This window comes from Lithobates pipiens, unplaced genomic scaffold (genome assembly GCF_037356315.1).
Source record: "Lithobates pipiens isolate NorthernLeopardFrog02 unplaced genomic scaffold, aLitPip1_a1.2 Scaffold_19, whole genome shotgun sequence".
Classification (NCBI taxonomy): Eukaryota; Metazoa; Chordata; class Amphibia; order Anura; family Ranidae; genus Lithobates; species Lithobates pipiens.
In genome coordinates this window covers 23,684,419-23,707,248 of record NW_027507764.1, presented here as the reverse complement: position 1 = coordinate 23,707,248, position 22,830 = coordinate 23,684,419, and the positions used below count along the sequence as shown (strand labels likewise).

Sequence of the window (22,830 nt, the reverse complement as noted above, 5' to 3'; positions counted from 1 at the left end):
ATCGCATGCCTCCCGGCGGCAGTTCACACTGCCCTATGCGAACTGCTGGGAGTGTCAGTGAAATGTTAATGACACCCCCAGATCAGTTCGCATATCGCAGTGCGATCTGCAAACTCGGATCGCATGGTGTGAACACCCATGCGATCCGATTCTGCTGCGGGCCAAAAAAAGGGTCCCGTGCGAATTTGCGGCGGGTGCGGCGGATGGCTGAACTCGAATCGCACAGAGATCGGATGTGATTTGCACTGCAGTGCGGTGCGAATCACATCCGTTCTCATAAACCGCTGCAATGTGAACCCAGCCTTAGTGACACTGGCGACGGGGGGTGATCACGGGGTTAAACCTTTATTGGGGGGGTTAGGGGGGTACCTTAGAACTAAAGGGGGCTAACCCTAACTGCCCTAACAGTTATTAGTCACAAATGACACCCGCCGGGTGATCAGGGGGTTAAACCTTTATTAGGTAATAAATGGCGGGTGCCCTGAAACTATAAATAAATAACTAACCAACCAGCGTCACCTGTAACAGTTATATGGTGATCACTGGTGAAAGGGTTAACTAGGGGGCAATCAGGGGGCTTTATGCGGTAGTATATGGGGGTCCCTGGCGCTATAAAAAGCTGCGGCGAACCTAAATACCTACCTGCCTAACTAGCGTCACCTGTGACACTAATACGGCGATCAGAAAAATGATCGCTTATTAGGCTGGGTTCACACTGGAGCGATGCGGAAACACCGCAAATCCGCGGCGGGTTCCCGCATCGCATGCCTCCCGGCGGCAGTTCACACTGCCCTATGCGAACTGCTGGGAGTGTCAGTGGAATGTTACTGACACCCCCAGATCAGTTCGCATATCGCAGTGCGATCTGCAAACTCGGATCGCATGGTGTGAACACCCATGCGATCCGATTCTGCTGCGGGCCAAAAAAAGGGTCCCGTGCGAATTTGCGGCGGGTGCGGCGGGTGTGGCGGGTGCGGCGAATGGCTGAACTCGAATCGCACAGAGATCGGATGTGATTTGCACTGCAGTGCGGTGCGAATCACATTCGTTCTCATAAACCGCTGCAATGTGAACCCAGCCTTAGTGACACTGGCGGCGGGGGGTGATCACGGGGTTAAACCTTTATTGGGGGGGTTAGGGGGGCACATTAGAACTAAAGGGGGCTAACTCTAACTGCCCTAACAGTTATTACAGTCACAAATGACACCAATGCAAAAAAAAAAAAAAAAAAAATGACATTGGTGTCACTGTGACTGGGGGGCAGGGGTAATTGGGGGGGTGATCGGGGGGTAAAGGGGGGGTGTGAGTGTGCCTGGCATGTTCTACTGTGTGTGTAGAGTGTTGGTGCAACTCACCGATCCGCTCTCCTCCGTGTCGGAACGAAAAATACCGACACGGAGGAGAGAATACATCACTTCCTCTCCTGTGTTTACATTACAGGAGAGGAAGTGATGTCACCGGGGATTTCTATTCGTCGGGAGCGATCGCGAGGGGGTGGCCATGAATGAATGGCCGCCCCCTCGTCCCGGATCGCTCCCGGACGAAAACCGACCGCCGCAGGCACCGGGCGGGGGCCCGATCGGGCCCCCGACCCGCGGGAGGCAAGGGACGTACATGTAAGTCCTTATGCCTGCCCGTGCCATTCTACCGACGTACATCGGCGTGCGGCGGTCGGCAACTGGTTAAACAGTAAAATTAGCCAATTTTTTTTTATATTGCGAAAGATAATGTTACGCCGAGTAAATTGATATCCAACATGTCACGATTCAAAATTGCGCCCGCTCATGGAATGGCAACAAACTTACCCTTAAAAATCTCCATAGGCGACATTTAAACATTTCTACCAGCTTTAAGTTACAGAGGAGTTCTTTTGCTAGACTTATTGATCTTGCTTTAACGATCACGGCAATTTATCATATGCTCACATGTGTGGTTGAGCACTATTTTCATATGCGGGCGTGACTTATGTATGTGTTCGCTTCTGCGCTCGAGCTTGGCGGGACGGGGCGCTTTTAAATTTATTTGTTTATTTGTTTTTAATTATTATTTATTTTCCTTTTTGTTTTTTATTTTTACACTGTCCTTGTTATAAAAAAAAATTTTGGGGTCCCTTTTATTCCTATTACCAGGAATGAAAACATCCCTTATTATCGGGGAAAAAAAAAAGCATGACAGAACCTCTTAAATGTGAGATCTGGGGTCAAAAAGACCTCAGATCTCATATTTTCCCTAAAATGTAAAAAAAATGTCTCCTTTTTAAGACTGGAGGGTGGAAGTGATGTTTCACGTCGCTTCCGCCCTCCAATGTTATGAAGCTGAGTGGGGGCCATCTTTCCCTCACTCGGCAACCAGCTTGTGAGGGGAGAGGACCTGATTGTCCCTGCCGCTGCCGACAGCTCCGGTAAGTAGAGAGGACCAAAGCATGGGGGGAAGGGGGGGCCCTCTCCCGCCACCCCCGATTAAAAGTGATCTTGCGGCGAATCCGCCGTGGAGACCACTTTTATCTGAAAGAGGACCATCCGCTCTTGAAGCTGTTGCCATAACAGTATTCCTCTTCAAACAGCCAACATACAACGATGGCGGGCGGGCCTTAAGTAGTTAACTTTATATTGACATCCACAGCGGTTCGAAGAGGGCAGTGTGAACGGCCTGCGAGGGAGATGCGATGTGGGAACCCGCAATGGATTTAACTCTTGGGGTGATATTCACTCATGAATTTAAAATGATATGGATTCAACATTAAATTCCCTGCCACCTTCTTCAGTTTTCCTTTCAAATTTGGCTGTTAGTGAACGTAACGAATACGAATTTATCCGAAGTTCCGAATTATCCAAAATAATATATGCCGCATCTAAACAAATGGAATGGAACGAATTAATAATAAATAAAAATAAAAAAGTTATTTTTATTATTTTTATTATTATTAATTTGTTAATACGTTCCATTCATTTAGATATAACATTAGCTAATTTGTAACTTTGGATAAATTCGTATTCGTTACATTGACTAACAGCCAAATTTGAAAGGAAATTCCAATGCCTATAATTTAACCACTTCCCGACCAGCGCACGACGATGTACGTCGACAGAATGGCACGGGCAGGCATATTGGCGTACAGGTACGTCCAATATTCGATGCCGCCCTGCCATCGGGAGCGCGCCGCCGGCGGCGCGCTCCCGCGCTGGTCGGGACCCCCGTGAGTCCGGTCGCGGGACCCGCGGACTCGATCGCCGCGGGCATCCCCGCGATCGTCTCACGGAGCGGCCGAATGGAGGAAATGCTGTGTAAACAATATTTTTCCATTCTGCCTAGCAACTAGTGACGCTGATCTCTGCTCCATGTGATTGGAGCAGAGATCAGTGTACACTAAATGAAAGCCCAACCCCCCCACAGTTAGTAACACACCCCTAGGAACACTTAACCCCTACACTGCCACCCACTGGTTAACCCTTTCACTGCCAGTGTCATTTACACAGGAATCACTGCATTTATATAGCAGTGATTACTGTATAAATGACAATGGTCCCAAAAATGTGTCAAAAATGTCCGATGGGTCCCCCACAATGTCGCAGTCAGAATAAAAATCGCTGATCGCCGCCATTACTAGTAAAAAAAAAAATAATAAAAAATTATTAATAAAAATGCCATAAAACTATCCCTATTTTGTAAACGCTATAACTTTTGCGCAAACCAATCAATAATCGCTTATTGCGATTTTTTTTACCAAAAATATTTAGAAGAATACGTATCGGCCTAAACTGAGGGAAAAAAATGTTTTTTTATATATTTTTGGGGGATATTTATTATAACAAAAAGTAAAAAATAATGCGTTTTTTTCAAAATTGTCGCTCTATTTTTGTTTATAGCGCAAAAAATAAAAACCGCAGGGGTGATCAAATACCACCAAAAGAAAGCTCTATTTGTGGGAAAAAAAGGACGTCAATTTTGTTTGGGAGCCACGTCGCACGACCGCGCAATTGTCAGTTAAAGCGACGCAGTGCCAAATCGCAAAAAGTGGTCTGGTCTTTGACCAGCAAATTGGTCCGGTCTGAAAGTGGTTAAGAGTTAATTATTTCAGATTTTCGGGTTTTTTTCATTTTCAAATTTACGAATTTTCAAATATTCGGAAAAAGGTATTAAATGGGTTTCCATCTGAATTAACTCATTTTGTCACTAAACTAATTGCACATGTCTAGTGCATGGTACAAAAGCCACATATCAGGAATAGGAAGTGTTGGGATAACAAATGCTTTAAGGCCAATTTTGTTTTAACATTTATTTATGGATGGAGTGGAGAGGGATTAGGACCCCTGCCACTTTTCATTGCTATCTGTGCCCCCCCCTCCCCCATTTGGAAAGATTTACCCTCTCTATTTGGTTTCCTGGTGACTATTTATACCAAAAGTGAAAGTAAAAGAAAATCACAAATTGGGTTGTTGACTAGGAATAGAGGGGGAATTTTCCAGTGGGGACACTAGTTGTGAATTGCCACACTTCAAAGGGATTTCCTCCTACTTACTTTATGGCTATGGAACAGGAAGTGAAGGGAAACCTCCCCAGTGGGACACAGACGGCAAAATTAAAACTCTCTATCCAAAATGAGAAGAAAAAAAAAAATGTTTTGACTTTAGTTGTGTCCTGGAGCATTAGCAGAAAAACATAGGTCTTCATCATAGCTGCTGATTGTAAGGCTCGGTTCACACAGGGGGCGACGCGAGGCGACACGACTTGCCGTGCCGCGACCTGACAAGTCGCCCCCGTTCTGTACTACGGAACCGTTCTAAGAGGAGCGACTCGAGTCGCTCCGACTTAGAAAAAAGGTTCCTGTACTACTTTTGGGTGACCTCGGGCGACTTGCATTGACTTCTATACAGAAGTCATTTGCAAGTCGCCGCTGAGGTCGCGGCAGGTCGCGGCGAGGCAAGTCGTGTCGCCTCGCATCGCCCCCTGTGTGAACCGAGCCTTAGAGAACGCATAAAACAATCATTTTTCTTTAGAAATATTTCCATATGTTTTTCTAAATATGTATATATGAGTTTTTAGCAAGACTCATCTTTTTGGTTTACATAGAAGTAAGATTTTCTCAGTTCTTTGTGGTTAAGCCACCTCCCAGGACAAGCTTCCTGTTTTTGTGAAGACATATTTCCTTATCTGTAGGCAAACATCTGTTTCTCACTTATGTAGTGCCCTGCTCCTAATGGGCAGACACTATTATTTTTTCAAATTTAGTTGTCTGAACCTGTAGCTTGGCTCAGGCTAATTTTCCCTAAAAGTTCTGGCTTCTGTGCCAGTCCAGCTGGGATGCACTGGTTCCCACTTGACCGTAGGTGTCGCTGTCACCAGGGATAAGTGTGGAAATGCAGCAGGCTGGATGTATTAAATACCACCTCTTGCTCAGAAATAGCTCAGTGGGAGTGTCTTCTCTGCTGTGCATTCTAGGAGAGGGTATTTAAGGTACCGAAGCCATTTTTGGTGGTTCTTTTGCGGGCTCTGCTATCCCGACCTCATGACCATCCTGGCCTGGGGTCTGTGCCGTATGGTCCTGAGCCTCGGGGCCGGCTGGCCCGAGGCTCTGCAACTGAGAGGGTAGGCCCAGAAATGTCTTGGGGCCTACTGATCCAGGGGTGGTCCTGCACTGTCTCGCCTGCGGGGAGAAGCCAAGAAAACTGGAGGATCCAGGGGAGGACTTTTCTAGTAGAGGACCGAGTACAAGGCTGGTATCTCTGGAAACTCAGTTAGAGGACGCAACCCGGATCAACACCCATAAAGTATCGCTGGGTCAGCTGAAAGATTCTGATACTGTATGGTAGTTCTTCTAAACTCTCAGGATTTCTTAAGTTTAATTGACAAGTCTGTGGCAGAGACTTTGTTGAGCATCTCATCGGCTGCTAGGTCAAGTGATAGGGTCCTATCCAGTGATTGCTGTATCCAGTCTGTGGAGCTGTTTGTCCACTGGATCTGACTAATACTTCTAACCCGCAATTGCTAGGTGCCTGATCTCCCCTTTATCCTCTGACCCTCTATTGAAGGGCTTTTGTGCTTATCCTGAATAAATGTTAAAAAAAGATTAAGTGTCATATTCAACATCATTTTGGGCTACTTTCCAACAGAACCCCCGAGACGGAGAGGCGAGCAGGTGAGGTAACGGTAAGCCCAAATAAAGCCAGCAGCTCCTCCGGGGGTTAGCGCTACACTTACAACAGGCTTTATCTTGTGGTTTAAGACAGAGCCTAAGAATAAGATTCCTGTCCTAACTGTAAATATGTTATTGAGAATATGCATGATCAGAATGGAAACAGATGTTTGCTAGAGACGACTTGTTTCTTATTCTGATAACTTACGGGAAGTCCCTCCTAGCCCCTATCTTCTTCCTTTTGTATCTACATAAATACTTTGCATTTTGTGTTCAATAAACTAGAGACACTCTGATCAACATTCAACAAATTCTCCATATGTAATCATTGAGTCTCTCTCGGATCTGACGGGTCACTGAAAAGTTCTTCCTGCATTACCTAAAGAGTACACCTGGGTGGTTATATTATATAATATATATTATATGTTTCCTCTTCACTGATGACACACAACACTCCAGGGTAAAGCTTCCGGTGGAGCTCACACCCACAGGGGACGCAGAGTTCACTGGCCAATACAAAATGTGGTTTTACTATCAATTTTATTTTTAAAAATAGACAGTTGCGATGTAAGAAGTTGAGTTCCATTCGGTGATAAAGAGGACTTCAGGCTGACTTCAGGCGTCTCTTCATCTCCTCTTCTGCTTTGTAATAAGGAGGACAAACCTATTATATGCCAGGCCGGAATTCTGGGGAGAAAAACATGGAAAAGAGATTAATTATAATCACATTTGCAGGTTCAGTTTACAAAGCGAACACACCGAGATAAGGAATCCTTATTTACAAAAAGTGATGGTTTTCAGGGAAGCCCAATGAAATTTTAAAAATGACAGTTACATGGCTATAATATAAAAATGATTACTTTGGCCAATAGTAAGCAAGAGCAACTGTCGTTTATCAGAGAATATAAGCTTTCATTTATCAGGGTCTGGTATGCATTTTAAGGGGAACTCCATGCTATTTATTTATTTTTTTTAATTAAAGTGGTTGTAAACCCTTTACAACCATGTTAACCTACAGGTAAGCCTAGATTAAGGCTTATCTGTAGGTGCTTGAAATATCTCCCAGACCTGCACGGTCTACGGGATACTTTCAAATCGGCGTATGCCGATTTCTTCTGCACATTTGCCGGAGTTAGAAAGGGCACGATGTGCCGTTTATAGCTCGGGTCATGCCGTTAAAGGCGGTTCCCACGCGCATGCGCGGGAGTGACATCATGCAACGTCACGCGTCTCTGGCCAGTCACAGAGCTGGAGTTTGCGGCCCCGGAAGGAAGAGGGGTGAAGAATGAACGCTCGCTACTAGCGAGGAAGACGAGGATTTTGTGGGCTTCTCCTGCAGGTAAGTGCCACATAATGGGCTACTATGCGATGCATAGTAGCCCATTATGCTTTACCTTTGCAGGGAAACAAAGAGGAAGTAAAACCCATCAGGGTTTACTTCCTCTTTAAATGGCATGGCGTCCCCCCCCCCCCAACAATCCAGATCAGACCCTTATCCATGCATACAGCCCAGGAAAGGGGGGGAGGCGAGTGAGTGTCCTGCCCTCCTGAACCATACCAAGCCACATGCCCTCAACATGCGTGGATGCTTTAGGGCAGGTTGGCTCTACCCTCTCCCCCCAAAGCACCTTGTTCCCATGTTGATGAGGACAAGGGGCTCTTTCCCCACAACCCTGGCCCAGTGGTTGTGGGGTTCTGTGGGCGGGCGGGGGGGGGGCAAATCCTGGCCTCCCCCTATAGTACTCTTACTCATTCACCCCCAAAAAAGGGTAGTGTAAATAAAGACAGAAGGCAATTTTTTACAAGTCCTTTATTTTGAAAAAAATTGTCCGCATTCTCCGATAAGGGTCTGGTATGGATTTTGGGGGGATCCCACGTCTTTTTTTATTTATTTTTTTACATTTTGACATGAGGTACCTCTTTAAATCCATACCAGATCTGAAGAACCTGGTATGGATTGTGGGGGACCCAGCGCTTTTCTTCTTCTTAATTTTTAAGAAGCTGTTGACTCATCGGTTGTTAAACACACAGCAGTTCCTCACTCCTTAACCATCACGGCAATTACTGGTTGTTAAGGATGCCGGTGGCTGCCCGCTCCCTAACAACCAGCTATTTACTACTGCTTTTTTTTTTTTTTTTTTTACTGTGCAAGGTAAAGGCTTAAAGTTAAACTTGCCTTAAAACGAAGCCCTCCCGCACCGAGATGTCAGATCTGAAGGCCGCTTCCATCTTCACCCATCTTGCTTCCGTGTTCGTGAACTCCAGCTCTGTAAATGGCTGGAGCCGCAATGATGTCATGGGTCGGGTCTCTGAAGAAACGGCACAGGTGGCCGTTCCTTCAGAGGGCATGCACCAGTGATGTCACCGGCTGCATGTACAGTAAATATCTCCTATACAGCGCACGTTTAGCAGATATTTACATTACCTATAGGTAACTTCCATGCATGACTTTTAACGTCCACTTTAAGGACACACCGGCTAGTGCCGGCATAAAATTCCAACAGGCTTTCACTACTAAAATACCACATCACTTCAAAATGGCGCATGCGGTATTTTAGTAGCGGTTTTGAAAGAATTGGAAAAAAAAATTTGACAAACGCCTGTGCGGTGGGATCATGCTTTGTGAATGGAGCCCACTGTAAAGTAACCCTTTCATGACTAAGCCTATTTTTGGAATTTGGTGTTTACAAGTTAAAATCCATATTTTTTGCTAGAAAATTACTTGGAACCCCCAAACATTATATATATATATTTTTTTTTAGCAGAGGCTCTAGAGAATAAAACGGCGATTGTTGCAATATTTTATGTCACACGGTATTTGCGCAGTGGTGTTTTAAACGCAACTTTTTGGGAAAAGGGACACTTTCATGAATAAAAAAAAAACAAAACAGTAAAATTAGCCCAATTTTTTTGCGAAATGTGAAAGATAATGTTACGCCGAGTAAATAGATACCAAACATGTCACACTTTATAATTGCGCGCACTTGTAGATTGACGACAAAGTACGGTACCTAAAAATCTCAATAGGCGACGCTTTAAAAAATTTTTACGGTTACCAGGTTAGCGTTACAGAGGAGGTCTACTGCTAGAATTATTGCTCTCGCTCTGACGATCGCGGCGATACCTCACATGTGTGATTTGAACACCGTTTACATACGCGGGTGCGACTTCCGTATGCGTTTTCTTTGCTTCGCGAGCTCGCGGGGACGGCGGGCGCTTTGAAAATTTTTTTTTTTTTTTTTATTTATTTTATTTATTTTTAAATGACTAAATTGTTTAAAAAAAAAAAAAAAAAATTTGATCACTTTTATTGCTGTCACAAGGAATGTAAACATCCCTTGTGACAGTAATAGGTAGTGACAGGTACTCTTTATGGAGGGATCGGGGGTCTAAAAGACCCCCCACCCCTCCTTTACACTTCAATGTATTCAGATCGCCGAAAACGGCGATTCTGAATACCGAATATTTTTTTAAAACCGGCGCCATTGGCAGCCGAGTAAACGGGAAGTGATGTCATGACGTCGCTTCCGTGTTTACGATGAGGAGACTGGAACGAAGCCGATTACGGCTTCGTTCCAGTTCCTCCCCAGCAGCCAGAGCCGACGGATCTCTAATCGGTGCTCCCGATCGAGCGGGAGCACCGGTAACAGCGGCGAGAGGCGGCGGGAGGGGGTGACGTCCCCTCCCGCTCCTCCGGCATAACAGCCGAGCGGCTTTTAGCCGCATCGGTTGTTATGCCTGGATAGCCAATCGCCTGCTGTAAAAAACGGTACCGGGATGATGATATAACCCCCGGAAGCCGAGTACGCAGATGTGCGTACGCTCGGCGGGAAAGGGGTAAGAATGCTTTCAAACAGATACAGTATATTTTGATTGTTTAATTTTTATCAATTTACAAAATGCAAAATGAGCGAACAGAAGAAAAATCTAAATCAAATCCTGATCTCACCATCATGGAGTCTGTCTGGGATGACATAAGGAGACAGGAGGATTTGAGGCAGCCGACAGAAGATCTGTGGTTAGTTCTCCAAGTTCTCCAAAAAAAATATATATTATATTATATAATATAATATATATATATATATATATATTATTTTATTTTTTACTATGCATATAAAATCTTTGGCTAAAAATATAATGCCAAATGTGTATTTTTTGTATTTCTGAAAATAATGAAGAAAAATTAGGATTATGAATACAAACAAAACTAAGCACTCCCTTTAACATAAAAATGACTTAAGATCTATTGTTTTATTTTTTAACATGTTTTCAGGTTAAAAAAAAAAAAAAGTGAATTAGGCATTCTCTATGCGAGAACAAAGATTGTGTGATTGTTAAAGCGCATCTTACATAAATATTTTATTTATTCATTTAATTTTAAAGACACAAAAATCACAAAATCTTTATTCTCTCATAGAGAATGCCGAATTCTTTTTTTTTTTTTTTACCTGAAAACATGTTCAGAAATAAAACAATAGCTCTTTGACCAAAAAGAAAAAAAAATCCTTGTAAAATAAATTTTAGAAAATTAAATTCAGCTTTGTCAGTGTTTGAATTTTTAGTACCATATACTGTACAAAACAAGATAAAGCCATTTTTATGTTAAAGGGGGTGCTTAGTTTTGTCTGTGTTCCAAATCCTAATTTTTCTTCGTTATGTTCAGAAATACAAAAAAAAAAAAATACACATTTTGACATTATATTTTTAGTCAAAGATTTCATAGAAATAGTAAAAAACAAAAAAAAATTATTGTACAAAAATGTTTTAATAAAATGTACCTAATCCATTATGTTTCTCTATAATATAGATCAGAGATAAGAAATTAGGGGACCTCCAGATGTTGCAGAACTACAAGTCCCATGAGGCATAGCAAGACTCACAAGCATGAGGCAGAGGCATGATGGGACTTGTAGTTTTGCAACAGCTGGAGGTCCGCTAGTTGCATATCCCTGATATAGGCCAAGACCACAACACAAAGAAGTTTGCTCCAGTTTTCTGGAATACCAAAAAAAAAAATGAACATTTGAAATTATATTTTTTAGTCAAAGATTTTATAGAAATAGTAAAAAATATGAAATTGGCAATAAAAAAAAGAAATGAAAAAAAAAAGTTTGAAAAAAATTGACCCTAATCCATTATGTTTCTCTGTGATATAGACCAGGTAACAGCACAAGGGAGCTGATTCCAGTGTTTATAAATTGTGGTAGATATTAATATCTCATTGGGTTACCTTCTGATGTGTTGGGTATCACTTACTTGGATAGCTTTGTGAATCACGCCCAAGTAGGCTGCAATAATGACAGCTATAAACAGATCAAACACAGCCGGCTTCACCCTACAATATGAGAAAATACAAATAAGTCAATTAGACATATAGGGGTCCATGAATGTTTTCATCCAAGATTCACAGAACTTCCACCACAAATTCACATATTTTCTTTAAAAACTTAAAAAAATGTAGTATTGGCCTTGGAAAAATGTATGAATTCTGGGTAAAAGTTGCCTTAATCTTGTGTAAAATCAACCCTTTAGTATTGGGGTCGTCCAACGAGAATACGGAGACAATCCTGTCCATTGCATCTGACAATGTTTATTTTTTTTTTCTGTTTTTTTAACCTTACTAACACACCCAATAGGCGTGCATTACCATGTAAGTGCACATTTATTGTCCTAATTGTAGCCATTACCAGGAAATTCTTTTTATATGGATGGCACCCTTCTAGAGTATTGCAGGTTGATAGGTAAGTTTGGTTGGCACTTCCATAAAAAGTGGAGCAGGGGTTGAGGCCTGCTCAATGTATCACAGGCTGCTGTTCTGATTAAGGAGTTGCGCCCAGTGGGTGATGGGAGAGCCCATGAATGGGGTGGGGCCTGAGACAGAAGCAGCTGCATTCTGGGGTTCAGTCCTGCTGGAGGAGACCCTCGGGCAGTGGCGGCCTGTCCATAGGAGGCGCCTGGGCGCTGCCCCCCCCCCCCCCCCCCTCCAGGCAGTCACAAAAAAATTGGAAAAAATAAATAAAAAATGAGATTTTTTTTTAAAGCTGGCCCTTTAAATAAATAAAAAATACAAAAAGGGTCCTTAAGTGCACTGTGTTCGGATGTGTTCGGACAGCGCACCTATGGGAAGCGCCATGTCTATGCAATCACGAGATTGCAGACATGGCGCTCCATTTGCGGGCGTTTAGCTCGCCTTGCGACGCTTTCTGAAGCGCCGAGTAGCTTCCGCCCAGCGCTCGTAGTATATATTACTACAGCCGGGGCGGTTTGATTGACATCTGAGTTTGATGTCACTTCCAGTTTTCTCTCTCCAATTGCGCCCAGGAGAGAGGAAAGAGGAAGTATAAGAGGACTGACCTCTCCACAGGAGACACAGGAGAAGACAACACACTGCAAGGTAAGTAACGGGGGGAGGGGGGTTTGATGTGACACAGGCAGGCTGCTGCAATTTGGTGGGACACAGGCTGCTGCAATTTGGCGGTGACATCTGCTGCAGCAATTTGGTGGTGACACATGCTGCTGCAATTTGGTGGTGACACGTGCTGCTGCAATTTGGTGGTGACACGTGCTGCTGCAATTTGGTGGTGACACATGCTGCTGCAATTTGGTGGTGACACGTGCTGCTGCAATTTGGTGGTGACACATGCTGCTGCAATTCGGTGGTGACACATGCTGCATTTGGTGGGACACAGGCTGCATTTTATGTGACACAGGCTGCTTATAAGCAGGGACTCTGCTGGAGGCACCTGATGTAAGGAGGGACACCGCTGGGGACACCTGATGGCACCTGGTGGCAGGCAACGTGGCTAGTGACACGCTCAGGGCTCCCACTGACTCTGCATTATGGTGAGTTGAATGATTTCATTTTATATTACAATATTATAATATAAATAATGCGCTTCAATCATCCTGACACCATAACAACCATGGTGCCAGGATGATTGAAGTGGTAACACCAGATGTTTGGAATATCTTAATCTGCTGATTGTTAAACTTTCCAGAATACACATATTTCTATTGTTGTGTAGGATCTGGGCCTGCTGTCCCTCCATCCATCTGTCCCTCGTTCATCTCAGACACTAACAACACCACCTTAGAGCCACACCCACTACTTCACTGAAACCACGCCCGTTTTCACCAAGTGGGAGGGGTCAAAAAAGGAAAGGCAGGGTCTGGTGCCCCCCCATTCTAAAACTTCACCAGCCGCCACTGCCCCCCCCCCCCCCCCGGGCAGGATTTCTGGAGGTTCCAGCTGGGGTTGCCTATTTGCGGGGTCTAGTCCTGGAGTTTGGTTTTGTCCGGAAAAGCTCACTGGAGAGTACCAGGAGGAAGTTGTGGGGAAAGGTGCCTGGCTGTCCTATGGTGGTATTAGTTTGTATCAGAGGGAGGCAGCTAATGACCTTGTAGCTGTGTGGGTAGATTACTGTTTAGGTGTTTTTGCAAATAACCAAAAGCTTCAGTCACCTGTCAGCATTGGAGATTTTGTGGGAATATTTTGTGCAGCTCTATAGAGTCCTCAAGGTGTTCAGTTCTCGTGCTCCCCTCAAACCCATCATTCCAATAAAACCCTAGAAAAAGACACCCCAGTCTCTTCTTTCGAGCCTTTGATGGTATTTCGTATTGTAAAAGACACCAGGGATGGGTCCTGGATGAGAGATGCATATCCCCATCATTTGGGTTGTGGTCCCTTTTTAAAAAGGGGTGAAAAGACATTTGGGAGTACTCATGGATTCTCACCTATGCAGGACAAGCGGTTTTGGGGTGATACAGCAGAGAGGGGAAAACTGACTTACAGTTTTTTCAGGATTATTAGGATTATGAAGGCTTGGAGAGACTTTTGGGTGGGAAAAAGCCTCAAACCCTGACTATTGGGACTTTGGTCCTGAAACTGAGAGGCTGTTCAGTGAGTCCTATATAAATAATTATATAAGAGATGTCTCTAGATAGATAATAATAGCTGGGGTCAAAGATATATAGAGACAACAGGCGTCTCATAAGGCCCGTACACACGATCAGACTTTTTGACAACAAACATGCAAATTTAGCTGTTTTAAGGCAACATCCGACCGTGTGTACGCTCCATCGGACAAACTTTTTCAGACTTTTGTTGGCTGTGCGAACGGACAAACTTTCCGGCAACAAAAGTCCGATGGAGCAAAGTCTGATCGTGTGTACAGAAAACTTTTGTACAAAGTACAAACACGCATTCTCAGAACCAATGCAAAAGATCAGACAACAATACAGAAGTTGACCAAAGGTGGCGGTAAAGAGCAGAAAAAACACATGATTTGGTGAAAGTTGGCTGAAAAAGTCCTGCCGTCTGTATGCAATACAAGTTCACGGCCGACGCCCTTTATACAAAAATCCACAGGAAAGTTTGTACAAAGTCCGATCGTGTGTATAAGGGCTTAAGTGTGCACTTCTCCTTTGCCGACATAATCAGTGGGAGGAATAGTTTTCCATTATTGGTGTCAGTGGGAGGAATAGTTCCCCATTATTGATGCCAGTGGGAGGAATAGTGCCCCATCATTCTTCTCAGTGGGAGGAATATTGCCCCATCATTGGTTTCAGTAGAGGAATAGTGCCCCATCACTGGTGTCAGTGGGAGGAATAGTGCCCTATCATTGGTGTCAGTGGGAGGAATAGTGCCCCATCATTGGTGTCAGTGGGAGGAATAGTGCCCCATCATTGGTGTCAGTGGGAGGAATAGTGCCCCAGGAGCCAGATAAAGGCAAATAATGGGCCATATCCGGCCGCAGACTTTTGTTTGGAGACCTCTGCCCTAAAGGAAAACCAGTCTATCACTTGAACCTAACACATGACATACCCAGAGCCCCATCTTACCTGTGTGATGTCATAGTCTGTTTCATCTGATCATAGAACACAAATTCTGGATGCCTAAAAAGACACAAATTTGTCTAGATAAAATCCGGCAATTATCATCCTCACATGTATGACTACATTGTCACATTTGTAAACGTTTGTGTTTGTGTGTGTATATATATATATATATATATATATATATATATATACACACGCACGATAAAATATTGATGAGTCCATGCATCTTCACAGATATTATTATATATTATGGTATGAATTGTCATATTTTGGCTTTTTATGCTATTTACAAAGTGGTCTGTAAGCTCTTTTCCTCTCTGTATTCTGATGTTATCTTGAAGAGAACTTCATTCAAAAAGTGAACTACTGAGTTCGTTTTTTTGTTTTTTTGAGTGGTAGGTTAGTACAAATTTTTATAAGTGCCCGCCCCCACTGCCGCAATCCTGCCTAGGAGAGAGTGACTTCCCATGCCCCACCTCCTGGGGCACATCACATGTCCAGCAGAGGCACCTGCCTTGGGCACTGTGCTGTGGAAGGGGTGCAGCTGGGGTGGGAATCTCTCCTGCTTCTGCAGTGCCCAGCCATCTCTTGCAGTCAAAAAGCTCAGCCCAGCAGATTACACTGGTGTGACAGCCGCCGGGTTTGTCCGTAGTTCTGTATGCTCCTGGTAAGCAGCCAACCACGCCCAAGTGTCATAGAATTCTGTATGCTCCTGGTAAACAGAGAACAACGCCCGGCTGTCACAGAGTTCTGTACGCACCTGGTAAGCAGAGAACAACGCCCGGCTGTCACAGAGTTCTGTACGCACCTGGTAAGCAGAGAACAACGCCCGGCTGTCACGGAGTTCTGTACGAACCTGGTAAGCAGAGAACAACGCCCAGCTGTCACGGAGTTCTGTACGCTCCTAGTAAGCAGAGATCAATGCCCGGCTGTCACGGAGTTCTGTATGCACCTGGTAAGCAGAGAACAATGCCCGGCTGTCACGGAGTTCTGTACGCTCCTAGTAAGCAGAGGACAATGCCCAGCTGTCACAGAGTTCTGTATGCACCTGGTAAGCAGAGATCAATGCCCGGCTGTCACAGAGTTCTGTACGCACCTGGTAAGCAGAGAACAACGCCCGGCTGTCACAGAGTTCTGTACGCTCCTGGTAAGCAGAGAAAAACGCCCGGCTGTCACAGAGTTCTGTACGCACTTGGTAAGCAGAGATCAATGCCCGGCTGTCACAGAGTTCTGTACGCTCCTGGTAAGCAGAGAAAAACGCCCGGCTGTCACAGAGTTCTGTACGCACCTGGTAAGCAGATATCAATGCCCGGCTGTCACAGAGTTCTGTACGCTCCTGGTAAGCAGAGAACAACGCCCGGCTGTCACAGAATTCTGTACGCACCTAGTAAGCAGAGAACAATGCCCGGCTGTCACGGAGTTCTGTACGCACCTAGTAAGCAGAGAACAATGCCCGGCTGTCACAGAGTTCTGTACGCACCTGGTAAGCAGAGAACAATGCCCGGCTGTCACGGAGTTCTATACGCTCCTAGTAAGCAGAGAACAATGCCCAGCTGTCACAGAGTTCTGTACGCACCTGGTAAGCAGAGATCAATGCCCGGCTGTCACAGAGTTCTGTACGCTCCTGGTAAGCAGAGAACAACGCCCGGCTGTCACAGAGTTCTGTACGCACCTGGTAAGCAGAGAACAACGCCCGGCTGTCACAGAGTTCTGTACGCACCTGGTAAGCAGAGATCAATGCCCGGCTGTCACAGAGTTCTGTACGCTCCTAGTAAGCAGAGAACAATGCCTGGCTGTCACAGAGTTCTGTACGCACCTGGTAAGCAGAGAACAATGCCCGGCTGTCACGGAGTTCTATACGCTCCTAGTAAGCAGAGAACAACGCCCGGCTGTCACAGAGTTCTGTACGCACCTGGTAAGCAGAGATCAATGCCCGGCTGTCACAGAGTTCTGTACGCTCCTGGTAAGCAGAGAAAAACGCCCGGCTGTCACAGAGTTCTGTACGCACCTGGTAAGCAGATATCAATGCCCGGCTGTCACAGAGTTCTGTACGCTCCTGGTAAGCAGAGAACAACGCCCGGCTGTCACAGAATTCTGTACGCACCTAGTAAGCAGAGAACAATGCCCGGCTGTCACGGAGTTCTGTACGCACCTAGTAAGCAGAGAACAATGCCCGGCTGTCACAGAGTTCTGTACGCACCTGGTAAGCAGAGAACAATGCCCGGCTGTCACGGAGTTCTATACGCTCCTAGTAAGCAGAGAACAATGCCCAGCTGTCACAGAGTTCTGTACGCACCTGGTAAGCAGAGATCAATGCCCGGCTGTCACAGAGTTCTGTACGCTCCTGGTAAGCAGAGAACAACGCCCGGCTGTCACAGAGTTCTGTACGCACCTGGTAAGCAGAGAACAACGCCCGGCTGTCACAGAGTTCTGTACGCACCTGGTAAGCAGAGATCAATGCCCGGCTGTCACAGAGTTCTGTACGCTCCTAGTAAGCAGAGAACAATGCCTGGCTGTCACAGAGTTCTGTACGCACCTGGTAAGCAGAGAACAATGCCCGGCTGTCACGGAGTTCTATACGCTCCTAGTAAGCAGAGAACAACGCCCGGCTGTCACAGAGTTCTGTACGCACCTGGTAAGCAGAGATCAATGCCCGGCTGTCACAGAGTTCTGTACGCTCCTAGTAAGCAGAGAACAATGCCCGGCTGTCACAGAGTTCTGTACGCACCTGGTAAGCAGAGAACAATGCCCGGCTGTCACGGAGTTCTATACGCTCCTAGTAAGCAGAGAACAATGCCCAGCTGTCACAGAGTTCTGTACGCACCTGGTAAGCAGAGATCAATGCCCGGCTGTCACAGAGTTCTGTACGCTGCTGGTAAACAGAGAACAACGCCCGGCTGTCACAGAGTTCTGTACGCACCTGGTAAGCAGAGAACAACGCCCGGCTGTCACAGAGTTCTGTACGCACCTGGTAAGCAGAGATCAATGCCCGGCTATCACAGAGTTCTGTAAGCTCCTAGTAAGCACAGAACAATGCCCGGCTGTCACAGAGTTCTGTACGCTCCTAGTAAGCAGAGAACAACGCCCGGCTGTCACGGAGTTCTGTACGCTCCTAGTAAGCAGAGAGCAATGCCCGGCTGTCACGGAGTTCTGTACGCTCCTAGTAAGCAGAGGACAATGCCCGGCTGTCACAGAGTTCTGTACGCACCTGGTAAGCAGAGATCCATGCCCGGCTGTCACAGAGTTCTGTACGCACCTGGTAAGCAGAGAACAACGCCCGGCTGTCACAGAGTTCTGTACGCACCTGGTAAGCAGAGAACAATGCCCGGCTGTCACAGAGTTCTGTACGCACCTGGTAAGCAGAGTTCTGTACGCTCCTGGTAAGCAGAGAACAATGCCCGGCTCTCACAGAGTTCTGTACGCTCCTGGTAAGCAGAGATCAATGCCCGGCTGTCACGGAGTTCTGTACGCTCCTGGTAAGCAGAGATCAATGCCCGGCTGTCACGGAGTTCTGTACGCTCCTGGTAAGCAGAGAACAATGCCCGGATGTCACAGAGCTCTAATGGTTACACAGGTAGAGCCATGTTCTTCCTGTGTACTCTGCAGCACAGAGTGGTCAGTTTGGTGGCGTCGTTCCTGTTCAGCATTAACTTATAAACGAAAACTACTTTTGCACCTTTCCTTCATCAATTATGTGTGTGCACGTAAAGCCAACCTGATCACATTCCGTGACCCCCAGAGTGTCACCCCCTGGTGAATGGCAGGTGCCACTGTGTGGAGGGAGACCAATGAGCATTGATTCGCTTATCCCCCCCCCCCTTTTTTTAAGCCACAGTGATGCACAAAGACACCTAAATGTACAAAAGAAGTGCATGTGAAAATAACGCACACAAAAAGGTGTGCTTAAGTGTGTGTCTCTAGGCCACCTCCTGAAGAAGTAGGACTCCACCCCAGTCCCCTGGGGGGTGCAAGGCTCCTGACAGAGGCAAGACACAACTTGGTCCAACTAGCCAAAAGGGCCCCTTTCCTTACCTGTCCTCATGGTCTGTCGAAGCCGAGCACTGAGTGAGGGGCTCTCCCGAAGATATACCCCCCCCCCCCAGTTCATTGGAGGAAAGAAACTAATGGCCACACACCTTCCCTTTAAACTTCAGGGTTGGCCTGAGGACTCACACCCTCCACCCGAGTGGAAGAAACACAGAAAAAAGTGCAAAGTGAAAACTTGTGGAGAAAAATTTATTAAAAAGTGCAGGTGCAAGGGGCAGTGGCAGGGCCTTGCAACCTGGTAGCCTAAATTCCCCCGGGCTTGCTGTGGGCTTTCCATGCCCTAGTGATAAGAGCTCCCCTGGGGCAACCAACTCCCAGGGGGCACTGACATCTCCCCTGGTGGGGGGGGGGGGGGGTGACTCAGCCCTTCCTTCTCTGAGCTGGCCGCTCAGATGTCGGCTAATTACCAGCTCCTATCTCTCCACAGTTACTCAGCTGTTGATGATATCCTGCTCATCAGTCCTGCCTACTTAAGCCATCCAGTCCAGATTAGCTCTGCCTTCGCCTTGGTCAACATCACAGAGACTATCTCCTGCAATCTTGTTAAAAGACTTGCTTGGCTGACATCCCTTCTGGTTCCAGATCCTGCTTGCTGTTTTACTACGCTCATCTGCGGCTCCCTGACGTTTGGCTTGTCTGACTATCCATTCCGGTTCCTGAACTCTGGCTATGTTTTGATTACGTTTGTTCTATTTACTTTTATTTACTTTTATTATTTCCTATACTTTCCTGTACTTACCTGTACTTTAATCTCATTAAATTTCGTGGTTTCTGACACCTGGCTAGAATAAACCCAGAAGTGATGTGTAAAACATCCCTTCTGGTTTCTGTTGTCACTTCCCCTTGTGGGGCCAGGAACGGGCTAATGGAGAGCGATCTGTACTCCATTAGCTTCAATAGAAGGTAGGCGACACATCAGGGGTGAGACCACCGATGTCTCCTTAAAGGGAACCTGTGCTAAAATATTATATCACATAGGGAACTTGTTCTCCACTATGCTAATAACTAAATTTTTAATAAAAGTAAAACAAGAATAAAAATGTCAAAAATAACCCATTAAAAGGGGTTCAACCCACCCAAACCCCAACAAAAACACCCACATGAACATAAACGCACCTTTGGGGATTGCCTACATACAAAAACATCACTTACGATATACACATTACATATTGCTGCACACATGAGAGTGAAAGCAATAGCCCCAGGCCCATTATTCAAGGTTAAAGCGAATGTAAAGGTACATTTTATATATTTTTTTAAAAACAATAAACATGTCTATACTTACACTGCTCTGTGCAATGGTGCAATGCCGCCAACCTCCTCTTCTCAGGTCCCTGGACCGCGCTCCTGGCCCCTCCTCTCTTTCTAGTGCTCCCCTCCCCGTGGGAAGCCGCTTTATATGGGGGCACATGTGCGTGCTCGCTCCCGAGCTTTGCTGTTATGTCTATTGACTCAGACAGCCCCCCCCCCCCCCCGCGCGCGCTTTCTTGTCGCTGGCTATGATTGATGGAACTAGGAGCCGGCGGCTCCCGGTCACCCAGAAAAGCCAGCAAGACCCAGAAGTGAGGGGAGAGAAGAGCTGTAGAGAGGCACATTGCTGGATCGAATGATGGGCTCAGGTAAGTATTGGGGGTGGGGGTGAGGGGAATACTGATGCTTAAAGATTTTTTACCATTAAGGTAGAAAAATGTTTAGGCTTTAAAACCACCTTATCTCTAAACTGATGACCCATAGGGGCTTTTAAAGCGTCACTTAAGGAACGTATCAGGTACAATAATTGGGCAATATATTGCATTAACTTTAATCCATTTTTCACTGAAGTTTTGCACTTGATAACCCATTATGCAAATGTTGGGGGACATAAAAACTGGAAATTGTATTCTCTAGGCCAGTGATGGTGAACCTTGGCACCCCAGATGTTTTGAAACTACATTTCCCCATGATGCTCAACTACACTGCAGAGTGCCTGAGCATCATGGGAAATGTAGTTTAAAAAAAAAGTGGTGCCAAGGTTCACCATCACTGCATCTAGGGTGTCTGCTTTCATAAAATAGACCATGTTTGGGGGTTTTAACTAATCTTCAGGCCTAAAAATGTTTTTTTTTGTTTTTTTAAACATATGGGGAAAAAAACTCAAGCTGCCACAGCGCAGGTTGGCGCTACATTCTGTACCTTTCATCCGGTTTGAAGACGTGGCGCCTTACGTCTTTTAGGTGCCTCTTGAACAGATGCTCGGCGGTGGACAGTACGGGGTGCGTCCGGTCAATGAGCTGAGCGGAACGAGGCTGGGACGCCAACCAGTCCAAGGTAGCCGATAACCGATCTTCATCAACGCCCTGCGACCAGAAAGAGGGACAGAGGACGACCAATGAGCCCCCCGAATGTCACTGACACACCTCATTATTATATATGACATTGTATTTATTCTGCCTAGAGTTGCATTCTGCTGTTTAGATATGATAATAGTTAGCAACTAGCTTGTCTCCTTTTATTGTATTCAGTAGTTTTCAGATAAAGGAATCTGGATAGGCATCAACGATGCATGAGAATCGGTAAACTCTGAAGAGAAAAAAATGTATAGTTTTCTTTTTGATTTTTTATATATATTTTATATATTTATATATTTATTTATATATATATATATATATATATATATATATATATATATATATATATATATATATATATATATATATATATATATTTATTTATTTCTTTATTTTTTTATAGCTTTTCATATGTTCCATATCTGGTGTATTGCTGCCATCTAATGGTCAATAATGATTATTGTGTTCATTCCACATCTGCTGGTGTCTAGATGTCACATGTGTGGTATCATACTGCCATCTAGTGGTCTATTATGAATATTGCACCCATATTGATTTTATGTGTTTGTCGTGAAGCAATGCCATTTTAAAGTTAATCATGCTATGTGTAAGGCTTCAATGGCCGAAACATGTCGGCATTGATCCTGTGTATATGACGTAGCCAAATAAAGGATAATAACTAGGATTTATCGAGTTTCCAGCTTAATTCGTGATTTGGATTTTGGTTTTCTAGAGATTTGATCATGTTCAGATGTTCCGTTTCTGGTGTATTGCTGCCATCTAATGGTCAATAATTATTATTGTGTTCATTCCACTTTCCTGTAATCTAAGTGTTCAGATGTCCCATATGTGTTACCATGCAGCCATCTTGTGGTCAGTTATGATTATTGCACCCATATTGATTTCTAGTGGTTTGATCATGTTCAGATGTTTCATATCTGGTGTATTGCTGTAATGGTCAATTACGATTATTGTGTTTATTCCACTTTGTAGTATTCTGCTAGTGTTCAGCTGTCCCATAGGTGATATCATGCTGCCACCTAGTGGTCTATTATGAATATTGCATCAATATTGATTTCTAGTGGTTTAGTCGTGAAGCAATGTCATTTTAAAGTTAATCTTGCTATGAGTAAGGCTTCAATGGCTGAAACATGTCAGCATTGATCCTTGATTGATGATGTAGCCAAATAAAGGATAATAACTAGAAGTTATTGAGTTTCTGGCTTAATTTGTGATTTGGATTTTGGTTTTCTAGAAGTTTGATCATGTTCAGATGTTCCATTTCTGGTGTATTGCTGCCATTGAATAATTATTATTGTGTTCATTTCACTTTCTTGTAATCTAAGTGTTCAGATATCCCATATGTGGTACCATGCAGCCATCTTGTGGTAAGTTATGATTATTGCACCCATATTGATTTCTAGAGGTTTGATCATGTTCAGATGTTTTATATCTGGTGTATTGCTGCCATCTAATGGTCAATAA

The 22,830-nt window shown here is 44.9% G+C and overlaps 1 protein-coding gene across 1 annotated transcript in view; it reads right to left on the bottom strand.

Annotated features, from left to right (window-relative positions):
• Positions 1-6,654: 6,654 nt before the first annotated feature.
• The window catches only part of LOC143995841 (BOS complex subunit ncln-like), a 92,884-nt gene continuing 76,708 nt past the window's right edge, over positions 6,655-22,830 (bottom strand). Inside the window, exons 12-15 of the mRNA XM_077490561.1 lie at positions 21,191-21,354; positions 14,975-15,028; positions 11,390-11,468; positions 6,655-6,820 (exon numbers count right to left, since the gene is read on the bottom strand). Coding sequence (XP_077346687.1) covers positions 6,761-6,820; positions 11,390-11,468; positions 14,975-15,028; positions 21,191-21,354 — 357 coding nt within the window. The 3' untranslated portion in view covers positions 6,655-6,760. The remainder of the gene's footprint in view (positions 6,821-11,389; positions 11,469-14,974; positions 15,029-21,190; positions 21,355-22,830) is intronic.